Raw genomic sequence first — 26157 nt, 5'->3', positions numbered from 1 at the left:
ATTACTTGAGCCCGGGAAGTCGAGGCTGCAGTGAGCCATGACTGCACCACACTCCAGCCTGGGTGACAGAGTAAGACCCTGTCTCAAAAATAAATAAATAAATAATAAACATAAACATGGAAAAGATAAAACTATTTTAAAGTCTTCCTCTTGCCAGTTCTCAGCTCTCCTCAGGAAACAGCTGTTGATCCTTTCTTTGTATTCATCTGCAGTGTTTGTATGTGACCCAACTAACACAAATAGGTATTTATAGTTCTCTCTTTTTATGTAACCTATTGTGTATTATCCTGAATCTTATTTTCTTCCACTTACTATGTCCTGGTGATCTTTCATATATATCATATATAGAGACCTTTTTTGGCAGCTGCTTAGTGTTCTATTTTGTGACTCTACTAGCTAGATCTCTTTACCAAGACACGGGTTTTTTTCCCCTCAACATTGCTTGTTAGCAAGTTGCCTTCTTATGAATATTTTGTAATTTCCGTAGTCCTGTGTTGTTGGATCTTTAGGTTGATTGCAGTTTGGGGCCATCGTAAACCATGCTTCAGAGAGCCACGCGTCTGTGTCTCTGTCATCATTTTCATAGTACACTGGCTTTCCCAGGGTCCTGCTACAGAGCACCTGTGCTTCCCTGAAACACTGTCCCAATTTACTTTTCCACCATCTGCATAAACAGTGATCTTGAGATCAGCGTTTCCATGAGAAACAGGAAAAGGCAGAAATGCGCATTGTGTCATGGGAAGACCAGTACTCTGTTGAAGAGGTCCCGGAAAATAAAAGAAGGAAGTGTCCATAGCTAACACTTAACTATATTCCAAGTGCTATTCTAATTGCTGTTTATGGTTGGCAAGTTTAATTATGTCAATACCTGTGCGAAGTAGGCAGCTATTTTCCTCATTTTTTAGGTGAGGAAACCAAGATGTGGAGTCCTTTCCATTACCTGCCTTTTGCCTGGATGCTCAGTTCCTGTGGAGGGCTGGGGGTGGGGGCACCGGGAGAGGGAAGACAGGAGAGCCAAGCCATTACCCCTGGGCACCCACCCTAAAGAGGAGGGGTGGAAACAGTGTTTGCCAAGGGGATTGAGTCCATGTTTATGTAGACATTTAAAGCATGCAGCTCTGATTAGAATATTTTTGTTGAAGTATCATTTAGAAATTTTTTTCTCAGCTTTCAGTTTATATTGTAAATGTAAATAAAACTGCAGTGGCGGCTCTTAGAGATCGCCCTCTGTTTAATTTGGAGCTGTAGGGGCTTCCTGTGGAACAGCCTAGGGCACTGGAAATTCTTTCCCCTGCGGTGGCTTCACAGGGAAGGTGAGCCCCTCGCTCAGAACAGCCGACAGCACTCCCGGAGGCTGAGCCAGTTTCTAGTGTGTGCAGCCTTTGCCCTAAGTAAATACATTTGACATGAAATGAAGGGAAAAGCTTGCTGTTTTGCTTCTTTGTGCCGAGAAAAATTTGGTCTTTATACTTTGAGAAGTTCTGTATCTTCTTCATTCCTGTTTTCCATCCTAAATACTGTTTCTGGAGACAAAGACTAGGGCCATGCGTGAGACTTCCCGTTGCAGAGAGGAACATCTCGTTGGGGAGTATTTCTGTAAAACCTCTGACTGGAGTGTAGAGAAAGAGAATTCTACTGTAAGTGTCTTTTGTGATGGGAATTCAGTATATGCTAAATAATCATGTGAGTTCACAGAAAGAACTAAGCCATTGTTTTGCATTGTAGTGTTTCCACAGTCTTCGGTCTCGTGGTACAAATCCTTAACTGGCCCTTGGCAGTTTCGTAGAGCGTGGGAGTGGCACAGAATGAGGCTTGACACAGACTATGTCACCAACTTAAGACAAAAGTAAAAAGCGAATCAACAAAGGAGTGGAAGCTACAGTCAGTTTTTATGTGGAAGAGGTTTTTTTGGTAGAAGAAAATGCTTGATTTCTCCGATGCGTTCTAAACAGTGGTTTCAGGTTATTCCGAGTTGTTCTCTTCCTACGGTGATTTTTTTTCTTCCCTATTTATGTGCCATTTATGTGGGTTTTGGGCACAGTGAAATTCCACCTAAGACCCTATAGAGAGTTCATTTGTGGTTTGACTGGTTGGATTTTCCTGGTCAGAATTCACAGAAGGGCCGAGCAAGTCACAGCCGTGCCCTTACCCAGCCTCTTCCCGACATAAGATTACCTTGCCTGCTTTCTGGTAGGAATGCCGCTGATCATTCATTGGAGCTCTTTTAGGCTCATTTCTTGAGACTTCTATTTTTCTAGCTAAACTCCCAGCACATGGCTTTGTAAATGTGAAAGGTCGTGGCAGGGTCTCTGAACGGCTGTGTGAGCACCCGTGAATGGGCTGCCTTTCTGTCCCCCTTTGACTTCCTTTCCCCACCTCAGCTTGGATTTTGAAACATCAAGCTCATGCTTGGTGTACTCTGAACTGTGCAGCTGACATGTTCCACGGGCCTTCGTCCTGGGTTGTGAGGGTTAGAGGGTTAGCCTCGCTGCTTCATTTACATCCTGAAGCCGGTTGTTACTAATGTTACTTCGTGTTTACCTGGCACCTCTCATTGCTGGTTATTTGTCCCTGTTCTGAATTTCCCCTCTTTTCTCCCCTTCAGAATTGCTCAGCAGACTATTTAACCAACAGACTCTGCTGCAGTGCCCTTTTTAGGATAGGAACTGGAGTTATTGTTAATGTTACAGGAAGAACACATTCTCAGAGGAGAGCGGGTGGTGGGAAACTTTGATTTTCATGGAGTTTTCAGTTTCCTCTCCAATGGGAGGATGCAGCAGCGCCGCCACTTAACTGAATGTCTCGACAGTTTGACGGGGCAGCCCTCAGCCTTCCAGAGCAGCAGTGGGACTGACCTGTCCAATAAGGAAGAAACACCGAACCAGATGGACTGGCCTTTGGGGATGGAAAAACCCCAGTTTACGCTCAGTTCTTGTCTCAGCTAACTTTTGTGGAGCCCTGTTCCCAAATTGGCCTGGACCAGAGCACCGTGGAAGGGTGTTTGTTGTAAATGGAAGGTTTCCAGGCCCTCCTGGAAATCCTGAAGCGTGAGACCTGCAGTGAGCTCAGGAGTCTGCGTTTGTGGGTGACCGAGGGGGCCTCCCTCCCTGCAGAGTCCACACTGTGGAGAGCATCAGGAGGGGAGAGGCCTGCGTCTTGTGCTTGGCGAGCTCATCATCTAGTGAGGAAGACATGTGTGAATCTCTGGACGAGGCAGCGCTGAGCCGTTGTGGACTAGCGGTGCAGGCAAGGGGTTATTTCTGACCAAGGGCAGTGAGAAGGTTTCCCACACAGACTAACGTCTGCATTGAGCTTTGAAGAAGAAAGCCAGGACTGGAGAAGATGAGGAGGGAGGAGTGCGAGGCTAATGACAGTGGCTTTCTGTTTGATGTCGGGGCGGTTTCCTGTTCTCTCAAGGCACACCTCTTCCCTCTTAGCCTTTAATGCAGTTTCCTGTCTTTCCTTGCATACCTTGTCACCTCAAGAGTAAAGATAGTGATGAATAATTTGCTGTGTTAGATCACAGCCCATACAGAGTTGTTTAGACTCTCTTTGAGGAATGTAGGGTGGGTGACCCTGTCTGTGTAAGCAGAAATGCCCGTGAGTGTGAGTCAGGTGGCAGCAGGTTCCAGGTCTGGCACACTTGAGCGGACTCTGTGGTGTCGTACTCAGCTCCGAAGGTCCGGCCGGGTTCATTTTTTTTTTTCATTTTAATTTAAATTTTTAAATTTTATTTATTTCTTTTTTTGAAATGGAGTTTTGCTCTTGTTGCCCAGGCTGCAGTGCAATGGCGCCATCTTGGCTCACCGCAGTCTCCACCTCCCAGGTTCAAGTGATTCTCCTGCCTCACCTTCCTGAGTAGTTGGGATTACAGGTGCCCGCCATCACACCTAGCTATTTTTTAAAAATTTTTAGTAAAGACGGGTTTCACCATGTTGACCAGGCTGGTTTCGAACTCCTGACCCCAAGTGATCCACCCACCTCGGCCTCCCAAAGTGCTAGGTTTACAAGCGTGAGCCATCATGCCCAGCCCTCATTTGGTTTTGAACTTGGCACAGTCCCGCTCCAAAGTGGCAGTGGGTATGAGGAGTCATCTTCAGAGGAGGCAGCACAGTGCCTGTTTCTGGGGCTAATGGTCTGCTGCTTCTACCTGCAGCCCTGGAGCTTGGAAGCAGGTGTGTAGGAACTGACCCGATCTGTGCTGGACCTAGCTGGAAACTGCAAAAGATAGCTTGGCCTTAGAATTATGGGACTTTGTGAAAACTGATTTTTAAAAGGTATCTTGTTAAATTACAATTTGTATAATAGAATGTTAGTTCGTCTTTTATTTTTAGCAGTTTTGCAGCTCAAAATAACTTGTGGGGGTGGGAACAGCAGTCACGGGATTTTCTTTTACTTGGACAGATCCTTTCAGCGAACTTGCATCTTGACAGACCGTCAATAATTTTAAAGATTTTGGGTTTTGTTAGTTCTCTTTACAAAAAGATTACTCTTCCCATAAGCGTTGGTTCTATTTCTAAACAAACTCACTGGTTTTCAGATTTGACTTTCAAATGTTAAAATATATATATATACACACACACGTATACGTGCGTGTATGTACATGTATGTATATATGCATGTATATATGTATATATATGTGCATGTGTGTGTGTGTATATGTTTATATATGAAGGTCTAGAGTCTCCCAGCTTGCTTCAGGGTGTTGGGGACCCAGGCATTACCTCACTGGCTGACTAGTGCACAGTCAGGATTGATTGAGAACCTCTAGACTAACCCTGCTGCGGCTCAAAGGCTTGATCTTCAGCTCTTCCATTCCTAGCATTGGGAAAGGGAAGACAGCAGCAGTTACCTGGTCAGGGGGAGCCTGGAAGGCCCAGGCAGAGGGGCCCCTGCAGATATTCTTACACATCCATGTGCCAGGGAGGACTCATTTTGGCAGCAGAGCTTTCAGATCCCTGTTCCTCACTCTTCTGTGGATGGTGGATGTGTTTCCTCACCAGTGGCTGAAAGTAGAATGGCATGACATGGACTTTGTCTGAAAGGATGGCATTGCTCCTGTGTGTGTGTCTGTTGCTGCCATTCCAGTGAGAGGCTGGTCCTGAAGACTTCTCTGCTGTGTGCAGGTGTTAGCTGACTTGGATCCGTGCTGGAGGGCCGTGGATAGTGATGTTAAAGTGAATGCCTGTGCAGGAGGAGCAGGGGTTGTGTGGAATCTGAATTGCTTTGCCATTCATGGCTTTAAAAACCCGTCTCCCTCCCTCACCATGGTCTCAGGGTCTGGTTTTATGTATACAGGATGCATAAAAACAAAGGAAAGGCTACTTTCTCCCATAGTTCTGTGTCTTTGGTTTTAAGTCATATTTGCCTCACAAACTAAAAAAAAAAAATTCATGCTTAATTCTGTGTCTGAAAAAAATCAGTCTTCCTTCTGATTTGAGTGCTTCATCTGGGACAAATATTTCAGAAAACAATCAAACTCAGTCATCAAATTGACTCTGGTTACACGAGAACAGACTCAAATAACTGACCCAGCACATGTTTTTGTTTCCAGATAATTAGACTTTCTATTTTTGTTTAACATTTTTCTAATTACAAATGTAAATTAGTTTATATAAAGAATAAAATAACTTGATTTCAGTGAAAGATAGACTAATACATTTATTATACAGTGTATATCCTAGGAGGTCAGTATTTTTTTTAGCGGTTTTTTTTTTTTTTTTTTAAGTAATAGGCTTCTGTTTTGTCTCCTTTAGTTGACCAGATATACCATCTGGCATCTCCAGCCTCCCCTCCAAACTACATGTATAATCCTATCAAGACATTAAAGACCAATACGATTGGGACATTAAACATGTTGGGTAAGTTGTCATTTGCTTGTTTTTTGGCTCTTGCTGGGAATATTTTAGATGATTATAAGCATAGAACATTGAATCTTCTACTAGAGTTGGATCTGAGTCCCTTATCCTCCCTTATTGCCCTGCCTGTGGTATTTGGCAGTTTTGCAGTGTTATTTCAGTGTGACTTTATTTATCATCAGAACATGTCATGGAGGAGATATTCTAATATTCTAACTTTTCATGCCTCATAGTAATCAGGCTGCAGCACCCTGGTGTAGATCCCCTGGGAGTGACCACAGGCGCTTCATGTGACCACCCAGCCTTCCCCTCCTTCTCTCCTCTGAAACCAGCTGATGAATGCCAAGGATAAGTGGCATGCCTCATGCTGGAAAGAGGCAGTGGTGGCTCTCATCCCGAGGTGGGCTTGGCATGGCCTTATACACGGTTGTTTCAGTAGCAATCTTTGAAGGAATGGATGGAGACATCTGTATGGGATGTTATCAAGATGGAGTACCCACCCTAGATTGGACTTCAGGGTTCGCATTCATGAAAGATGGAAGAGAGAGCATTGTTAAGGGTGGCCATATGTGTATATTCACAAATGACATGCCTTAGATTTATAGCTCTGGGTAATATGCACATATTAATGTTTAAAATTGGAGGCATGCTTAAATTTGGCACAGTTTTTTTCAGAAAGCTCTCGGGGTTTTGATTATTTGCAAAGTGGGAGAAAGGAACCGCTTTTAAAAATGGCAAATAAATGATGGATTTAAGTGTAGGAACATTTAATACAGGTTCTGCAAATAGACTTGGGAAATACAGCACTAAATTTTGATTTGAACAAAACGTGGAGTCAAGGTAATGAAAGGACAGCCAGAGATTGGTTTATCTCTTAGACGCAATATTTTAGGGAGTGGTACTAGTCAAGATTCTACAGAAGAACAGAACCAATAGGATGTGTAGAGATTTAGAGAAAGAGATTATTTAGTTATGAGGGATTGGCTCACATGATTATGGAGGTCGAGAAGTCCCACTGTCTGCCTTCGGCAAGCTGGAGAACCAAGAAAGCCAGGGGTGTAGTTCCAAGGCCCGAGAACTGGAGAGCCGAGGGCAGATCAATGTTCTGTGTAAGCAGTCGACCTTCCTCCATCTCTGTGTTCCAGTCAATCCTGTAAGGGACTGGATGAGGCATCCACATTGGGGAGGGCCATCTGTTCTACGCAGTCTACAGATTCAGATGCTCCTGTCTTCTGGAAACACCCTCACAGACACCCCCGGACATAATGTTCAACCAGATTCCTGGGCATCCCGTGGCCTAAGTTGACACATAAAATGAACCATCACAAGGGTCAAGTTGTTTGGAGTAACATGATTCATTCTTCCTGTCTGGAAAGAGCTTTATCTTCTTTGTTACCGTCCCCTGCTCTGGTCCCAGACAGAACAGGGTGCTGCTGCTTCTGCTTAGAGGTGTGCGTGGTGCCCTCTTCTTGCCATCACAAGTGCCTACCCCTGCATCATACCAGAACTAGACCGTAGAGGAAAAGCCCATCATGCACTTGGTGTTGAGAGAGATTCCATTTGTTCTTCCTACTTAGGGGATGCAGTCACTGTGCCCATGGGTCCTGTCACTGTGGGGCAGATTCAGATGGGGTTGCCCTCAGGCTCTTCTGCACTTGGCGCCCCATGGGGTTTGGGGCTGCTGAATGGGCACAAGTGTCGGTGATACCTAGTAGGATGGGAAAGGCTCCCAAAGAGAGGCCTCAGCAAAATGCTGTTAGAGTTCAATGCAAAAGTGACTCAAGCTAGGGTTTGAGCTGTGACTGAGATCGAATGTGGAGGCCTCGCAGGAATGGTAAAGTCTTCCAGGACAGATGTTGACAAAGGGCGAAGGGAGGCCATTGGTAGGCTGGAAAGAAACCCACGTTGGACTTTGTGTTCTGAACGGAGAGGAGCTGTCATTAGCCATCTTGCACTTGAGATAAGATGCCATGAACTTTGCCTGGCTTCTTCCTGGTGAGACCCTTTCCTTTGTGTAACTTGCCCACCTCCCAGACCCTGGGCTGGACTTCTTCCTCTGATGAAAGCTTTTCGTAACCCCCAGACACTGTAGTGGCAGGATAGCTCCCTTGGCTTCACTCCCTGATGGTTGCCTCTGTAGATCCTGCGTAAGTCATTCCATGAAAGTGATACAGAAGTAGTCCTAGTTTCAAAATCTTCAAACTCGGTTGTTTTTGTAATATAACACATTGCATTTGTGATGTGTGTTTGTGACCAAAGTTCAGAGAAAACTATAAACTAGAAAGAACTCAGGTAGAGGGGAATATAAAATGTATAGTCACTTTGGAAAACAGTTTGATGCTTTCTTAAAAAACTAAATATGCACCTACCATATGACTCAGTAATTGTATTCTTGGGCATTTCTCCCAGAGAAATGAAAATTTATGTTCACATGAAAACCTGTATGAATGTTCATAGCAGCTTTTTTTGGTAGAGGTCGAAAATGAGAAGCAACCAGAATGTCCTGTCATAGGTGAATGATTAACGGCAGTGCATACATATATCCCCTGGCATTGTACACAGCAATAGATTAGGAAGGATCTGTTGATACACACTGCAGCTTGGATAGATTTTGAGGGGAATATGTTCCGTGAAAAAATTCAGTCCCAAGAGGTCATGTTCCATTTGTGTATCGTCCTTGAAATGACACAATTATAGACATGGAGAATTGGCTCATGGTTGCCAGGGGTCAGCAGGTGGGAGGGAGAGAGGAGAGGCTGCAGAAGGACCGTGTGAGGGATCCTGGTGGAGATGGAAATGCTCTATCACTTTTTTCAATGGAATGTCCATTTCAGTGGAAATAGTCACTGGTCATATCAATGTCAATGTCCTGACAGTGACACAATCTAGTTTGCAAGTTTTAGCATTGGAGGAATCTGGGTAAAAGATACATAAGGTCCCTCTATTACTTTGTACAATTGAATTTGAATGTACAGATACCTCAAAATTAAAAATGTAATCAGGAAGAAAAAGATCTCAGGGTCCTTCATTTTGAAGCCACTACATTGTCGGACACACTAATACCTCTGGTTCCCGCACGCTAGAATCCTTCCACCCCCACCAGCCTCGCCCAGAAGCACACATAGGCTGCATGTGCCTAGCTTGTCACACCCTCCTAGCAGTGCTTTATGGGCATGTGTTGGTCCCTGCTCTGTGTGGGGGACAGAGCTGAGGGGTGTCCACACAGCCCCCGTCTAGTGTAGTGGCGATTGGGGATGGGGTGTGTCCCCTGTCTTAAGTGCAGGGTTAATGAAGGTCAGGGGGGTTCTTGGAGCCTGTAATGAACCTCTGTACACTGGGACTCTGTGAATGAGTTTGGAAGACTTTCCATACTTACTTGACCACCATAGATAATGATGTTCTAGTCAGTTACATGTGAGTGGCCAGTCCAGGGAAGGAGTTCAGAGCAGGACTGAGGAATGTGACAGTTGCTTTGGAGAAGGTGCTGTGTAAGCTGAACCGCAAAGGAGGAAGAAGAATGTGTGGACAGTTATCCAGACAGGGTGGCATGGGCAGTTAGAAGAGCCCAGGACATGTTCAGGAAGTGGCAGGTGGACCATCGTGGAAGTTAAGGAGAGAAGGGCCTTGCCTTCTGCCAACCAAGGGAAAGTTACCCAGTACAATATGGGGTAGTATTTGGGGGCAGAGGAGTGCCTCACGAAACTCCTCAAATCACACTTTATCAAGCTCACAGATTCCGCATTTGGCCCTGCTTATGACAAGTATTCAACAAAATACTGGCCTTCTGAGAATCCATTTATGTTTTTCTTACTGCATTTGTTTTGTTTATTTTGGTGCCAATGCAGATGCAGTAAGAGTAGATAATTGGATAGATAATTAAATGTCTTTAATACTAAAACATTGCTTAAATTGGCTAGCAAAAAATGTGCCCGCACATGTAAATTGAGTCTCTTTTATCATGTCTTTGCTTTCTATAGGGCTGGCAAAACGAGTCGGCGCCCGTCTGCTCCTGGCCTCCACATCGGAGGTGTATGGAGGTGAGTAGGGGGCTCTCTCAGGGTACGCTTACTCCAGCCCTTGGACTATTTTCATCCTGTCTCGGAAGAGTCCAGGGTTCTTTTCTGAGGAGACTCAGGCCGCCCATGCTCCTCCTGTGCACAAGAGGCCACCTGTCAGCCTCCCGGGTTGCCAAGCTCCTCCGCCCAGTGGGACCACCTCTCTTATTTGATCACACATCATTGGAGCATTGCACCCTGTCACCTGGCCAATAAAGACCCACCGTTTATGATTCCACAGAAGTGTTTCTGCCATTCTGCTCTGAAAACACCCCAGAAATCACACTATCTTTTTACCTGTTTGGCTAGCACATGTCGTTCTTCTATGTGAGTCATGCATGCTGCATGCCTGACCTCACAAGAGCTCATGGGCTGGCCTTTAAGGCTTCCTGGGAGAAGAGACATGCGCTCACTGCCTCCCCTGTTGTATAACGAGTTCTGGAAGAACCTTAAGCAGATAGTGTCAGAACACCCATGAATTTGTGTTACCAAGCTACAGCCTTCCTCTCCTTCCCTGCCTGGGAAGGAGTTGAGGGGTGGGGACCAGGGGCTATATTTCCAATTTGTATTGATTTCTCTTCAGCCCCAAACCAGCTGGGTGTGCAAGGTTTAGGAGAACTGCTTCGCTGATGCAGCGGAAGCCAGGTCCTGGTATGATGCAATTTTTCTATTTTACATTCTTACTGTGGACGAGAGAAGGAAGTGAGAGGGTAAAATCAGAAGAGACTTTTTTTTTTTTTTTTTTGTGTGGGGACTGAATGAAAAAAATCATAGCAACAGAGAAATTCTTCTAAATGCAGTGATATTCTTTGTAATCTCTATGAAAAGGTAGTTCATAGTCTACTTTTTTGAAGTCCTCAGCAGTTATTAATAAAAGAGCAGAGTGTGCCCCTCCCTACCTGTGGGGTATGGTGTCTGTCCAGAGGGGCACAGTGACATCTTTCCCACAGCCACCCTGCTTCCCCAGCTTGTCTCATTTATTATCTGCATGTCTGACAGGAGCCTGTGTTCCTTAGGCTTCCTAAATTATTGGAGAGTGTAATTTGTGGAAGTTACCAAGTGCTCTCATCTGACCTTGAATAACCAAAGTAAACTTTTGTGGAGCATTTGCTTAGTGTCTTAGCCTCACAGAATGCTGGAAAGGGGAGATGATTGGAAATTATTTTTGACTCTGGATCTTTACGTTCGTGTTAACAATGTAAGTTTTCCCTGTTTTTTTCCCTGGTGATTTTGTGAGGGGACATATTTAGAAGCTTGCCGTCCTGAGCATTTCAGTCCAGACGGTGCCAGTCCAGGGACAGATGGGTGTACCCAGCCTTTTCTTTCTTGTCCTTTGTCAAATTTATGACCATCTCTTTTGGAGTGTAGCTTGCCCAGCTCTTGTCAAAGAGCCCCAGAAAAAAGATCTGAAATCAATCATCTGGTACATTCTGTGAATTTAAGTCAGTGATTCCCTTCTCTCAGGAAGTATTTTCCTTAGAACTTTTCTCTCACTGAGCAGTGAGAAGTTTGCCCTTCGAAAGGGAATTTTAAACCACAGCAGCAGATACATAGACCTTTCTTTGCAGCACACTTCTGCATTGCCGCGGAGGCTGTGCTGACCCAGAGGGATCCGCTGAGTAGACATGTGGCAGGATACCTGTCTGTTTACCTCCCTGCACCTGCTCAGGCCCACTGAGTCCCAAGTCAGACTTCAGGGGTAAGATAAACAAGATGGGAATTTATAACAATGCGTCTTTTTGTCCAGATTTCATGGCAAAGACTTACACGTTTTATATCATAGTTGTACTCAAGTATGTATAAAATTCTAGGTGTACTAAATAAATTAGATGTATATTCACAATCCAGAAATATACTTGTGTGAATAAAAGAATTTGTTACTTGTTTTCTTCCAATAGTCTCTTCCCCTGGTATGTCTTAAAGCGTGGTTGATTTATAAGCTAGAGAAATGGGAATCGGGAGTGTAAAATGAGGGCTAGAAGAACAGGCACCCATTTGCCAGGGAACACCGCATCCCTCCACCTGCCCTACAGGAGCCTCCACGTTGTCTTGTCACAGGTCCCGATTTGTTCTGATGGCACATGTCAAAGTCATCATGTTCCACAGATGCTGCGTTTTTCATTTTTTTCAATAAATACATGTTTTGCTCCAGTTACCGATTTTATAAATATAAAACAAAACCATGTATCTCTTCACATAGATTCTATTTAATTGTAATTTGCGTAGCACTCTAAAAGTGAAGAACCATTTACGGAAGAGAGGGAAAACTTAAAATTGGGAGACCTGATCTTTTTCTTTTTTTTTTTTCTCTGTAAGTAAAATGTTGTCATTGCTTAATATCATGTCCTACTGGAACTTAGAGAACGGAAACCTGAGGTGGCCTCTTTAATACATCTCTCCATCTCTAAATGGGTCTTTCCAAAGTTCCCTTTTGCATCATAAATATGCATTATTGATATGAACTGGAAAACGGAAAGATGAAAACAGTCTCACTTTTTTCCCATCATAGATCCTGAAGTCCACCCTCAAAGTGAGGATTACTGGGGCCACGTGAATCCAATAGGACCTCGGGCCTGCTATGATGAAGGCAAACGTGTCGCAGAGACCATGTGCTATGCCTACATGAAGCAGGTATTTTCCCAGGGTCTGGGCTTGCGGTTTAGGCGTGCTGAGCCCCTGATCTGAGATGTAAAGTGCTGTGAAGGAATGAATGCCATGACTGATTTTGTCTGGGGATAGGTGTTTGGGAAGCTCAGTTTCCCAGTATTATAAATTAGTAGTATTATCAACAGCTTTTTCCATGTATCTCCTTATTTTAAAAATGATTTCCTAGAGATCAGTTCTTGGGTTTGGAATACTGTTTTATGACTATGAACAGAATGCTTCTTCATTGCCATTTGCTCACCGGCAGCTAAGAAGTGCCTCTTTTCCTGAAGCCTCCAAATCAATGGATCTTCTTCTTTTACTTTTCTATCAATTAAGTATAAAAATGGATGCATTATTGCTGTAAGTTGAACCTCTTTAGGAATTGTTATTGATACGTATTTACGTTATTTCACGCTTTCTTCATTAGTCATTGCTGTGCTGAGGTGCTTTTGCCAAGGATATTTTATGTCACAGATTCGGTCTCCCGCATGTTATAGTAGAAATTGCTCACAGACCAACATGGTGAGGTTGCCACACTGGCCGTACCGCCGTAGGACTCTAAGATTTAAGCCTTCATTCTCTCAGTTCTTACCTCTGACACCGGGTGTGTAAAGCTTGCCTTGCCCACACCAGGGCAGTGCAGGAGCCAATCAACTGTGCAGAGAAGGTGGAGGCCCAGGTACAGGATCTTTCATTCATATTCTCACTGAGTGTGTCCTTGGACTTGGGTCTGAACTTTCACATCCTCATGAAAATGCCCTCTGGTGTGGTGGGACATGCAGGTAAATCAACGTGGCTGTGGAACATTGGTCCACGACAGGCTGTTGGTAGATGCAGTGTCTGTTTCTGGGAGCAGTGCTGTCAGGCCCAGGGTCCAGTTGCAGGTGAGCCTGGGGAACTGTTGGCTGTGTGCTCTATAGGAGGGGAAAGTGTTGTCAGCATGGCCAGCATCCAGGAGTTTTCCTGACCGTCTGTCTCAGGTCCCGGCAGAGCCCCAGTCAAGCATGTGCCAAGGGCCAGGTCACCTGCTCCTGACCTCGGATGAGAGTTTAATCGCCTTCCCTCCCCATGGTACCACAGAGGACAGGGCAGTGTAAAGCCAGGTAGGCTGTCTGACGGGTGGGAGAGAATGTCGAGGACTCTCTTTCTCATCGTGGGTTTAATGAAATGCCAGCATTAAAGATCCATAAATTAACTTTATACTATTGTTAGTATTTAAACTTTTTTGCTTTATTTCTTGGCCAGAAGCAGAACGAATTGCCTTCTAAGCTACTTTAGTCTGTTGGCTTACATTATCCACTTCCTCTACGAAATGCTAATCAGTTTTAGTAGGAACATACTTTCATCATTTTGGGGCCCAGAATATCTGGACTCAAAAGTTTCAGATGATTTCCCAGACACTCAGGACCACTCAGCACTGACCACGCAGTGGCTTGATAAATGTGGGGGCCTCCCCCGTAGGCTGCGGTCAGTGCTTAGTGTGCATTCGCCCCCTCATGAGTCTGACTCTGAGGTCTGTGGCCCACCCACTGGGCTGGATCTGCAAAACAGGTCACCACTCATAAAACCAGCAAATGGCAGAGTAGAAAGAAAGCAAACTCAGAAATCACCTAGTCTAATGGCCCTGAAGGTGTAGTTTTGTGTTAGTTCCTGGCATCAAAGTACTTTTGAAAAAGTCAAAGAGTTGGTATATATATTCTACCTGAGTTGAAAAAAAAAAAAATAAGCAGCCAAACCAGGTGCAGTGTTCCCTGGGTAGGACCCCGGGGGTCCTGTCCGGTCCTCCACATCTGCCCAATAGCAGTTTGGCTTCCTGGCCCTGTGACTTACTCATTGGGTGCCTGCTGGCTGCATCCTACCTGTCCCACCTGGACACTGGCAGAGTGATATCCACCCCTCCTGGCCTGCTGCAGAGCAGACCTCAGGAAGGTCAGCTGATTGTTGATGCTGAAGCAGGAGTGCTGAGGAAGACGGCCAAGCGGTTGTAGATACACCCCTCCCGGACCCCCTTCCTCAGCCAACCCCTTGAGTCAACTTGAACCTTTTAGCACCTTTGAGAATTGTGCTTCAGCACAGTGAGCTCTGCCGTTCTGCAGTGGCCTTAGTCTTGTCCACAGGTAGGGAGCAGAACCCGAGATGTATGCATGACAGGCCCTAGGGGAGTTAGGGGGTTCGGCCCTCACAGCCTGACCCTGTTACTTTAGGGATATGCACGTGATTCTCCAAGGGAAGCATCAAAGAGAGTCTGGGCTGCTGAACCTAGGTGCACTTCCTGGCATTTCTCCATCCTGTTCCCTACAGGTGAATATGCCCAGGCACCTCCTTCAGCACCTGCTCCCACTATGCAGGGCTCTGTTCCACCTTCTATCACTAGTACCTTACTAGTACCTTCCATCAGCGAATATAGTGATCATGTCACAGTGTTCAGTGGCTTGGTATAGCACAGAAAGTCATCACTTAACAGCATCAGTGGGTTCTTGGAAACTGCTACTTTCAGCAGAAGGACATAGAACAAAATCAGCAGTAGCACAGGCTAGTTGCTATAAACAAGAGTTAAGTTCCTAGGCGTACTTCTGGTCACAAAACATCACCAAAGTTCTAAATAAAGACTAACACACTTGTGATATTAAGGATTTGAAATAAATGTGAGCCATCCACCTAAGGAAGACAAATAAAAACAAGATAATTATTTACAGGGTCTCAGGTGGCCAGAGCCTATCGCAGCAGCTCCAGGTTCCAGGCAGGAGCTTGCCCTGGACAGGATGCCCCCCTCTCACAGGGCATACTCACTCACATGGGGACCACTGGCACAGGCCACTTGTCTGACATACACAGCTTCGGAATGTGAGAGGAAACCAGAATACCCGGAGAAAGCCCACGCAGACGTGGGGCGAGGAGAACATGCCAGCTGCATGCAGACAGTAGCCCCAGCCAGGAGGCGATTTTTTTTCTCATCAGTACTATCATGAAATGATATTATTTGGAGACCTGTTGTACTCTCCACTGAACGATTGCATTTTAAAAGAAATTTTGAGGGAGAACCCATGTGTCGTGAGCAGGGCAAACAAGATCAGACATAACCAGGTCCATGAACGTTTGTGTCTTTCTACAAGGTCAGGCTTTTATTGATACTATTTCCATCATAAAATCCATGTGCTCTATGCAGTTTCCAAGGAGGGACTTCTTAGTACTTTCCATGCACTCGGTAATCAGAGCTGTGGTCACACAGGCTCAAGCCACTCCACAGGTCAGTCAGTACTGCAAAGCATACCTAGTAGTATACTTAATATATAAATGTTTAGATTAAACATTCCACATCAAACAGAGTAACATTTAACATTGAGAGATAAGGGGAGAGGAAAAGGGGTTAATGAACCAGTCCAAGGACAGTGACATGGACAAGGAGAGGGTCCTGGGCTTATCTGGACGCACAGCATCATCTTGCATGGAAGAGCCCTTGATTTGGTGGCAGATGCTGGGTGCTGATTGTGAGTGACAGCAAGATGGAGCCTGTCAAGATGGCCATCTCGAGTTGTAGAAGTCCTGTTCATTATGGCCCTTGAGCCCTTTGCTGAGGACGACAGTAAAGGGTTATGCCCTTAATCTGGTTGGGAGTTGTCTCTGTTGATTACGCAAACATCTAGACCATGTTGGTTGGATGCCTTTTGAAATGTGAAATGGAGTCATTTTCTAAGATAAAATCACTTATGTCAGAGGTGCTGTGTACACCATGTAATCCCTGCTGGTAACATTTCTGTCCTTAGGAGATATCTGGGGAGGGAGAAATCCCTGTACTTTCATTATTCCTCTTGGATCACCTCTTGCCTCTCGGGCCTGCTGTTAGTTGGCTCCATGTCTCAGGACCTGCATACCCAAGCCCTCACTCCTCTCTCAGCTGCTACAAATGAGGCAAGGAGGCATTTGGTGCCAGCCTAGTTGGTGTTTCCAAAGGGCTTTTGGGAGCCTCAGCCTGTCCCTTGCAATCCTAGTGTCCTGGTGGCAGTGTTTGTGAGCTATTCCACACGTGGTCACTGTCACTTCAAGGTAAATTAGTGTCATCAGAAAATTGGGGACAGAGGTCAAGGGCAATTACTGGGTTGAGAACCATCTCTTGGAGGTAGATAATAATGATGGCAGTTTTCAAAACAGTTTCAGTGTTTCAACTCCTGTGTTGTAGGTAGAATGGATATTATTGTCCTCATCTCAAAGATTAGGCTCTCAAGTCTTAGAAGCTGAAGTGACTTCCTTGGGATAATGAATCCCAGGATGAGATGAGGCCATCCAGACATTGCAGCCTCCACCTTGTGCAGGGCCCTGAGCATCCATCCTCTCTAAGTTTCCGTTGGTTCTATGTTGGCGCAGCTTAGGCTTGTAGGAGTTGTCTTGACCTTCCTGATGCTTGGAGCTGTCCATGACTCATGGGTCACCACAGGGGACGGAACCACAGAGCATAAAGTGAAACCCAGCGGTGCCTCGGGATGAGTCATCAGTTAGCTTTCAGACTGACAGCCTTGTCTATTCCCAAAGGCACCAGCTCAGTGTCAGCAGGGCCTGACCACTCACAGGCAGAACATTGTGTGGGAGTCAGGGGTTCGTGAATGTGTTTGCCTCTTGGTCTTTCAGAGGTAGGCTCTCCATTAAATGAGACAGTGTTGCCTGCTGTGCCCTTCCTGGGTTTTCAGCCTGGCTCTTCCCTTCTTAGGAAGGTGGCTTTGGGTCAGACCCTGGACCTCTCCTCAGCTCTGAGATGAGGAATAACTATACCTTCCTCCAAGCTGTGCATGTGGGTGACAACTGAACTGCCACCATGAACAGTGGTGTCGGCACCCACTGACTGTCCCCCTGCCTGCCCACATGGTCCCACCGTGAGGACCAGTGGGAATGAGGATTCAGCAGCAAGTGGACTATCCAGATTGATTGGGGGTCACCTTTGTGTGAAGGCCAAGGGTTCCCTGAAGCTACCTAGAAAGGGATAGATGGGCATGCAAACTCCAGAAGACACCGTCATCCCAGAGGAGAGCAGGTCTTCACTGGAGTGAGCCTCGGGCTCCTGTCTCTTTCATGTAAGGAGTTTCGGCTTCATGAGTAGCTCGTCTTACTGGTGTAGACCGGCCCCGAGAGCTCGCGTTCTTAGACGTGTTGTTGCGCTCACAGCTGTTGCACCTGTGTGGAAGGGCTGCCCTCTGTTGCTGAACCATTACAGACCCAAATAGAACAGCCACAGCAAGCAAGCCTGTTGATGGGTTGGCCAGTTAATGTCTGCTCATCCTAATGAGGCCATGTTCTGGAATGTTGTTTTATGGAAAGGGAAGGTCAAGAAGATAAAAGCATTTGATTTGCTGCAAATGTTGCCTAACCCATTGAGCTTTTCCCCTGCTAGGCACACTGGGTTACTGTAAATGTGCTGAGGTTTTCCCAGTCTCTTCCTAGAATAAAGCCACATCCATTCACTTTGGTTCTTTCCTCATCTTATCAATTAAATGCAAGTGGGTACTTCTGAGTTATTTTCTGTTGAGAACAGCATCTCTGCTCCCCCACTCTTTTTAATACACTCATTAGTTAGGTGGAGAAAAGGGTTGATTTATTCTTGGACTTAGCTCATATCTTTGTAACTGAGTGGCTCATGTGAAGTATTACAGTGTATTGCTGGGAAGAATTAGCACTAATAAAGTACTCTGGCTTCTAAAAGTTAACTGTGTGCTTCCATGCCTCCCACCCTTTTTCATATCACAGCGCACGTAAAAACCCGCCCGGGTTTGTGGAACAAATTGACAAGGCTAGGGAAATTGACAAGGCTGCTGTGGGCTGAAGTGGCGGCCATGTCACTCCAGCCACTGAGAGGGCTGATGGGGCCGCTGGGGCTCATGGCTTATGCCCTTTAACTCGCTATACTGGTGGAGACATTCTGTGCTAAGTAAGCCTTGTTAGCTAAGGGTTTGTTAGATTCCCACTCCCAGCCCATGCCAGCCTAAGGTGTTGGTATAAATTGAAAAAATAACTGTTTCAGCTGGTAGTGATAACTGGCACCCAATACAGCCACTAGGCCTGTGCTTCCATGTCAAAACACTGAGGTGATCAGGTGACTCTTTTCCCAGTCTTGCTGTGACCGAGTCAGTGGCCTGCCTGGGCAGTGAGCAGTGGAGCGGGAACGGCAGACACACGGGCGCAATGAAAAGCAGGAGCCCCAGGTCCTCATACCCGAGGCTCCCTGCTCTCAGATGTCCAGAAAGTGCACGGTTGTTCGGCAGGGAATCAAATGTTAGATACATATACACTGTAAAAGCCCACTAATTCAGAGTTTGTGATAAAAATATTTAATTTTTCCATCCATGGCAGAGCGGTCTGTGAAATAATTAAACATGATCATTTAGAACAGGCTTTTGTTATTCAGATATGCACTTCCCCTGATTGCATATTTGAAAACAGGCTTTTCTGGATTACAAAAGTAATACATGTTTATTGTAGTAAAAATAGAAGCATTAAAAAATATATAGAAGAAAATGAACATAGAGATGAAAATGAACAGGAGGGATGACTGTTTTAAACGGTGTCAGTATGTTTCTCTTTCCAGGCGACTAGCTAATAACCTATACTGGGCACTAAGTTGTATTTAGTTTTTCACTAAAATGGATGTTTTTCAGTCAAACGGGTTGAGAGTGTAGGTGCAAGGTCACTCAGTAAGAATGTTTCTGTGTCCCCTTTTCCTGAGATAGAGAGCTTTCTTTTATTTCTCCCTAGCTATTAAATATTTATTGACATCCAAATCTCTATTGAGTGATAAATTTGCACAGTATATTATGTGAAAAAGATTAGAAAAGCATATTCATAACGTGATCCCATTTGGGGAAATATATATTTAACTGGGAAAAAAATTTATATAAACAAAAGTTTTTTGATCCTTGCACTGTTTATCTAGCTGGTTTTCTAGCAAAATACTAGTGCTGATGGCCTTGCAGTGGTGAGATCTGGGACAGCTTTGACTCTCTTTGATATAGCCCGGTGTAGTCTCCTGATTGGTTTATAATGAGCACATTGTGGAATCAGAACAGAAAAGCCATTTCCATTTTGAAATGGGAAGCAGAACGTTTCCTGACAGGCTTTGCATGCAACACACTGGAAATGCAAAGTGATCGCATGGACCACTCAGGGGAGCACGCCTGACCTCCTCTTCTGTCTGTTCCAGGAAGGCGTGGAAGTACGAGTGGCCAGAATCTTCAACACCTTTGGACCACGCATGCACATGAATGATGGGCGAGTGGTCAGCAACTTCATCCTGCAGGCGCTCCAGGGGGAGCCGCTCACGGTAGGTGCTGGCCTCGGCGCAGGGAACACATTGCAACCCAAATCGAAGTCAGCTCACAAAGGATGAGGGACGAGTGCATCTCAGTTCGGGGAGTGACACTTCTCATGCTGCCATGTCGTGTTTGTGTACATCCCCGCTGCCCTCCACTAGGGGGAAGGCAGGCACGGGGACAGAACCCAGATGCGTGACTACTGCTCCACATAACTTGAGTCACCTTGCCCTCCATGGCCGCTGAGGTCTCTGCCCATGCCTCCAGGTCTGCCTGCCCATACCAGCCGGCCTGTGAAGACCTTCCCCGACGTATTTTTGGCCTGCTGGCTGTAGCCAGAGGTGTGCCTGTACTGGGTGGCCTCGGATGACCAAGAAGCCTGGTCTGGTAGAGTGAGGAGGTGAGCCGCATCTGATCAGGCTGGGCCGTCACCTTGACAGTGCCGACAGGCCCTCAGTACCATCCTCTACTGGCCACCCTCAACCCAGGGAAACTTCTGGAGCCAGCAGAGGTCCCAGTGATCTGTGGTCGGTGGTCCGAGTGTGTGGCAAGGATGTCTGTGCCGACAGTGACTGCTTGGTACCCTCAGTTACCATCTGAGGGGTCAGGGTGGGCTGCTCATTCCAGACCTGTCCCCACAGCCCTCTGGCCTCTCTGGGAAGGAGCACCCCAGGCCTGCCTGGTGAGAGGCTCTGCCTGCTGGCGTGTTTGGTTTTGCTAATCCTCCCTCCCACCCCCACCTCCCCCGCCACTCCTCTCCATGGTTGTCTGCCCAGGCTGCTTTGCTCTATCTGTAGCCTCCTAGAGTCCTTTGCAGCGTGGCATTTGGTAGGACTCAGGAGTCGATTTGCATCCTGTTGCTCTGAAAATCCTGTAGGATGGTTCGTTATCAGTTGAGTGTATTCCAGGGGGAAGAATTAAAGCTCTGTGTATTTCTGTGTAGTACATATGCTCCTACCCATTGACCAGCTGATCATGTTAGCTCACTTTTCTGTCCCATGATCTGCAGGTGACATTATTCCCCTCCTTTTTCAGGCAAGGATACTGGAGCGCAGAGGTTATATGAGTTGCCCAGGCTTAGGTGGCCACACACTGGTAGCCTGGGTTTGAAGCCCGAGCCCCCGCTCTTCATGAGCATTGTCTGTGGTGCGCATATCTCCTTGTCTGTGTTAGCTGCTCTGCTGCCAATGTAGAACCAAAAGCCTAGCCTGTTACACAGTGGGATGACTCCCCGAGGGCAACTGCATCGTATAGCTGAGTTTCGCTGAATGCATTCCAGGGAAGAGGTGAGTCCAAACTCCAGCTTTAGGCTCCCAACAGCCCATGCCAGCTCTCCCATGTCCCCCTGTCACTAAGTGGTATCTTGGTGCCCCAAATGGAGGCTCTCTGACCACACATGGCTCTTCTCCTTCCTTCACTGCACAGATCCACCAGCACATCCTAATAGCCATGCCCTACCCAAGTAGATCCAGACTTCAGTCCCTGGTCTACACTGCTGCCGCCCCACCCCTATTTATTGCCATAGGCTTGGAGCCACTCTCATTCTCCCTGTCCTGTGTACTCTCAACCCCGCAGCTGGAGGGAGCCTTGTAGAGAGGTCAGAAGCTCGAGTGGCTTTGCAGCTCCAGCAGAGCATGGGACGCGGCCCTGTTGCCTCCGAGCCTTCCCTCAGGCCGGGCTTCCTTGCTTCCTTGCTCCCTTGCTCCTGCCTGTCCCAGGAGCGTCTTGCTTTTCTTCCAGGCGTTCTTGTTCATTCATCCTCTCCTTAAGGGAAGCTTCTTGATGCCTCTCTGCATTATGGCACCAGGCTGGTTACCATAACCGTGTTAATTGTCTTCACTGCCCTTGTAACCAACTGAAATACGAATTTTCCAGCCCCAATCCCTGTTAGTATAGTGTATGCTCTTCAAAACCAGGAACTTGGTTTCATTCATGGTTGCATCCCCGGCTCCCAGAAGACCACCAGGCACATGCGCGCAGGAGAGAAATGTTGGGTGGACTAGTTACTGGGTTGTAGTGGCCGCTTTCCTTTATGGTAAGTGAAAGTGGTGAAACCTCCTGTTATCTCATGTTCCCCTCTTGCTGCTGCTTGGGGTTCTGAGGAGCTCGTGCTATGCCCTGCGAACCCCTTAGTCCACCTGATCAGTTGAGAATTCCACATCTGAGGACAGCCTGGTGCCTTTTTAGTGACTGTTCAGAAACTCCCTCATGCTGTGAGATGAGAGCTGCTTTGTTTGCAGAGTAAACTGTGAAAGCCTCCAAGAAACAACTTGATTTAGCACCTCCTTGGCAGCAGCCAGGGCTCCCGGTGTCCCCTGGCCACCCCAAGAATGCCTGCATTGCTGGCAGAGGTGATCATTCATGTGTTGTCTTCACACCGAGCAAGCTTTTGTGCCAGAGACAGAAGGGAGAAGATCTCTGGAGCCATCCGTGGCTGCAGTTAATCCAGAACGTGGCGGGCTTCGGTCTCTGTGGGTACCGTCTGGTGGCAGGAGGCAGAAGTCCCGAGGGAGGCCTTTCAGAATGTATTTGGTTTCCTTTGTCACACACAATTCTATTTCCCAGCAAGAATTTGATGAAGTCACTGACTTCATTCTTTTCTGTCCAATTGAGATACCATGCCTTGCTCTTGTCAGATGGCTCTGTGGAGCGGTCTGGGGAGAGACTCACAGGCCTGCCTCAGCCAGCCTGTCTTTAGAAACACTTGGTTTATTGAGGAAGGGAAATAAGGGGGCGTGTCCACCTATTTCCTTTTCTGCTATATTTCCAACAAGTCACTTCCGAGATGAAGACCTCTTCAAGGGTGGTCGGAAACGGCTCAGTGTCTCTTCCTCCCTTTCCAAGCTGGATGGGTGTGATTGCTTACCTTGCAGCTGTGTTTTTGAGCTGATTCCTCATGCCTGTCATAGCATCTCACTTGCTGCTGTACCAGATGCCTGTGAGGAGGACTCAGGGAGTATGTCACTAGGTTAAGTGCATCATACATCAAAGCTATATTTTAAGTGGAATCATGTAGAAGTTCAACCAATTTTGCGTCTCAGCTTAGAAAATAGATGAGTATGGTTCAGGTAGAGCTATTGTCCTAAGTTTATTTTCGAAGAGACTTTGGCCCACGGTTGAGTTACAGCACATTCGCAGGAGGGGTTCATTCTGCTTTCCACCTTCCATGAGTTTTCCCAGGTTTGGATTTGCCCAGGACAGGTCAGATGTGGCAGAACTGGGGTTTGAATCCAGTTCTATATCATTTTAAAGGCCTCGCTATTGTTCCAAAGGGAAATTTTGGAAAAATCATACTTCTAAGAGCAAGTCAAAGCTGGTATGATGTTTAGCCTTTTTACTGATATTGTGGTGTGTTAAGTGAGTCTTACATTGGGCCTTTGTGGCAGAGGGCCATAGGATTCGTTACTAAATGGTACTAAAGTATGGTGAGGAAGACTTTATTCAGGACCATCATGACAGGAATACGGATCACTGCAGCGGGATTTTTCAGGGGGAGAAAGACTGGGATCAACTCCAAATACAGTACAGGCAAGCAGAATTTTCAGCCAAGGAACAGGGAGGAGATGAGTGGATGGAAAATGATGAAGAGGAAGCATCAGAGGTAAAGAAGATTCTAGCTAAACCAATCTAACAGGATTCTTGCTGATGACAGGCCAGGGTGATCATACACTCGGGGGGATATGAGGAGTGAGGAATGTGAGATATCGAGGGTAAGGGTTTCTCTAAACTGACTTAGCAGGGTTCTTGTTACAACTAGATTTTATAAGGAAGTGCACAAAACGGCCTAGGAGAAGGTACTAGAGCCTGAATGAAGTTTGGCCAAGCAAAGAATCTTTGTCACATCTTACACACATAAAGCACAGCAGCTGGGGACATTGCCAAGTGATCATGAGAGCTCCTCGCTGCTCCTCACCCCCGGCTGGTCCTCTCCCCTGTTGGTGACTCCTTGATCATCATGCTGCTTTGGCCTGCACGCAGCCCTTCATTCCCCGGCCCCCCGTAGCAGCCTTGACTGTTGCATGAATCTCCTTGCATCTCTCCTGTTCTGTGAAATGAAGCCAGAGGGACCGAATCTCACACTCTGTCTTCTGTTAGAAGAACAATGAGGAGGCTGAGGGAGCTCTGCTGACGTCAACTGTCCACACCAGATCCTGTGATAATCATGCCCTGGATTTTGCTGCACACCCAATTTGTGCCAAGTCCCTGTGGGCCTTATCTGGAAGTGGGGGAGATGGAAGGCCTCAGACCACGCTGGGAGGGCTGTACACGGGCTGCAGTTGAGTTCTAGAGCCCAGGGAAGACAGATAGTTTGGATGGGGCATAATTGCATAGCATCTTCTCTCTTGCACACACACGCCTTTCTTTTACTTTACATTTTCATATTAGCACACTGAATATTTCACACATGAATTACAAATCCTCATGTTGCAAAGTACTGTGTTAGTGAAATAGGGAGGGTAATTTAATCCCAAGTATAGATGATGGATGTGACATGCTATAGAAACTGAAATCCAGCAGGACTCTTAAGGATACGAGGAAGGAAGTGTTCCAGGCTACCACTGACATTGCGTCTTAGCCTAATGCACACACGGGAGCATACAAACTTTCAAGACTGTCAGCAAGGCCTGTCGGGGTGTGCAGTGGGCGTCCCACGGGATCCACACCTTTCCGCTGCAGCCCGGCAGAACAGCTGCCTCTTGTACTAGGGACTATTTCGTTGAGGCCCAGTTGCTTTGTGGACATCAGGTGGGACCTCAGGGGGTGCTGCTGAGCGGCTTGTGTCACCAAATCTGAAGGGAGCAGAGCTTGCCCGGTGACCGTGGTGTCTGCAGATGAACCTTGTGTCGGTGCTGGCTGGGTGGGGAGCTGCCCCTGGCGAGTCGTGCAGGGAAGTGCGCCCACAGTTGTAAATCTCCTTCCAGTGCGCTTTGAATGAGGCAACAGTGGGAAATACCCACCAGCCTGCAGGTTATTTCGGGAGCCTTTTGGACATCCCAGACTGCAGCCCTTTGGGATGAAGTGACATTCAAGCCGCTGAGTGTCTCCACCACAAGTCCCTTGTTTGGTTCTTCACATCCTGACCCTGGCGGCCTGGTCAACCCGTCCCGGTCCGGGGCTTCCCCAGCATGTGGTTCCCTGGATTGTGTTCCCGTCAGGGCTTGGGGCCCTTACGTTTGGGTGGAAGAGAAAGCTGCCACTGTGCTCTTCCATGGCTCCTCTCTGAGAGGCAGCGTGTGCGTGGATACCGCAGCTCTGATGGGCGAGCCTGGGCTTCAGATCAGGCTGAAGACCGGCCTCGGCTGGCTTGTTGAAGGCCACTGCCACTCTGCACAAAGGTGGGCTTTCTGTGAATGTGGCTGGAATGCACTGGCGGACTGGTGAGCCCACCATCGCAGTGACCCTGACCGAGTGCAGTGGGAAGATGCAAAACAAGTAGCAGAGGTGCATCTGTGTGTTCAGCTTTGAGAGCAGAGCCCCGGACGCAGGCAGAGGCAACGGGCAGGACAGCAGCACAGCCCCAGACCCACCTGTGGAGGAGCCTGTGACGCGGGAGTTGCCTAAATCCGATACTCGCTACAGTGAGGTTGTAGAATGGCCTGGTGCCAGCCTGAGAGCCACAGTTTGAAAAAAAAAAAAAATTGTACAGGCAGTTCTGAAGTTATGAACACAGGGCGGGAAAAAGAATCCTGAACTTGGAGTCAAGATAAATTTGACTCTGCTGGGTGCAGGTCACTGCAGCACTTTGACCTTCCATCATCTCGTCTCCAAAATAAGGTTGTGAAAAACAAAAAGAGTTACACCTACAGCACTGGTGTAGAGGGGAGTTTCCAGGCTGAGGGAGCTGGCAGTAGGTGGACCTCCTCTCCTACCAAATCAGGCCCACCGCTTCCTGCCTTCCTCACATGTATCAGAAGGATCAACCAGGCCGGAGAATCAGGTTCAGACAGAACTCAAGGAATTCCCCTCTGCTTCCAAGAGGCCCATGCCCATCTTTCCTCAATGTTCCTTTACTGAGATTTGTTGCAGCTGTAATTTCTGTGTTGACAGGAATCTCCATTCCTCAGTATCCCCAGCCTTTTCTCAGTGGAAGGCCTTACCCCCAAGAACAGAACCTGCATAGATAGAACTGATACACCTGTGAAATTGGCATATGTAAATGCTTATTAAGAAGACACAGAGATAGCCTTTGAACCTGCTAAATAAATAAGGCATTCAGGAGGTTTGAGGCATGTGCTTTTTTTTTTTTTTATTTTGAGACGGAGTTTCGCTCTTGTTGCCCAGGCTGGAATGCAGTGGTGTGATCTC

General features: G+C 46.8%; 1 protein-coding gene across 4 annotated transcripts in view; it reads left to right on the top strand.

Moving 5' to 3' along the window:
* The window catches only part of UXS1 (UDP-glucuronate decarboxylase 1), a 63809-nt gene that overhangs the window by 24351 nt on the left and 13301 nt on the right, over positions 1-26157 (top strand). For 3 of the 4 annotated variants that reach the window (XM_011956634.1, XM_011956633.1, XM_011956632.1), the window contains 4 exons: positions 5757-5861; positions 9836-9895; positions 12423-12544; positions 19743-19862. In XM_011956634.1, coding sequence (XP_011812024.1) covers positions 5757-5861; positions 9836-9895; positions 12423-12544; positions 19743-19862 — 407 coding nt within the window. Of the gene's footprint in view, positions 1-2656; positions 3359-5756; positions 5862-9835; positions 9896-12422; positions 12545-19742; positions 19863-26157 lie in introns of those variants that run through there. The other variant, XM_011956635.1, reaches the window with a different exon arrangement.

This window comes from Colobus angolensis, unplaced genomic scaffold (genome assembly GCF_000951035.1).
Source record: "Colobus angolensis palliatus isolate OR3802 unplaced genomic scaffold, Cang.pa_1.0 Scaffold42, whole genome shotgun sequence".
NCBI classification, from domain to species: domain Eukaryota; kingdom Metazoa; phylum Chordata; class Mammalia; order Primates; family Cercopithecidae; genus Colobus; species Colobus angolensis.
Note: the sequence above shows the minus strand (reverse complement) of the source record. Positions and strands in the feature narration are given on the sequence as shown.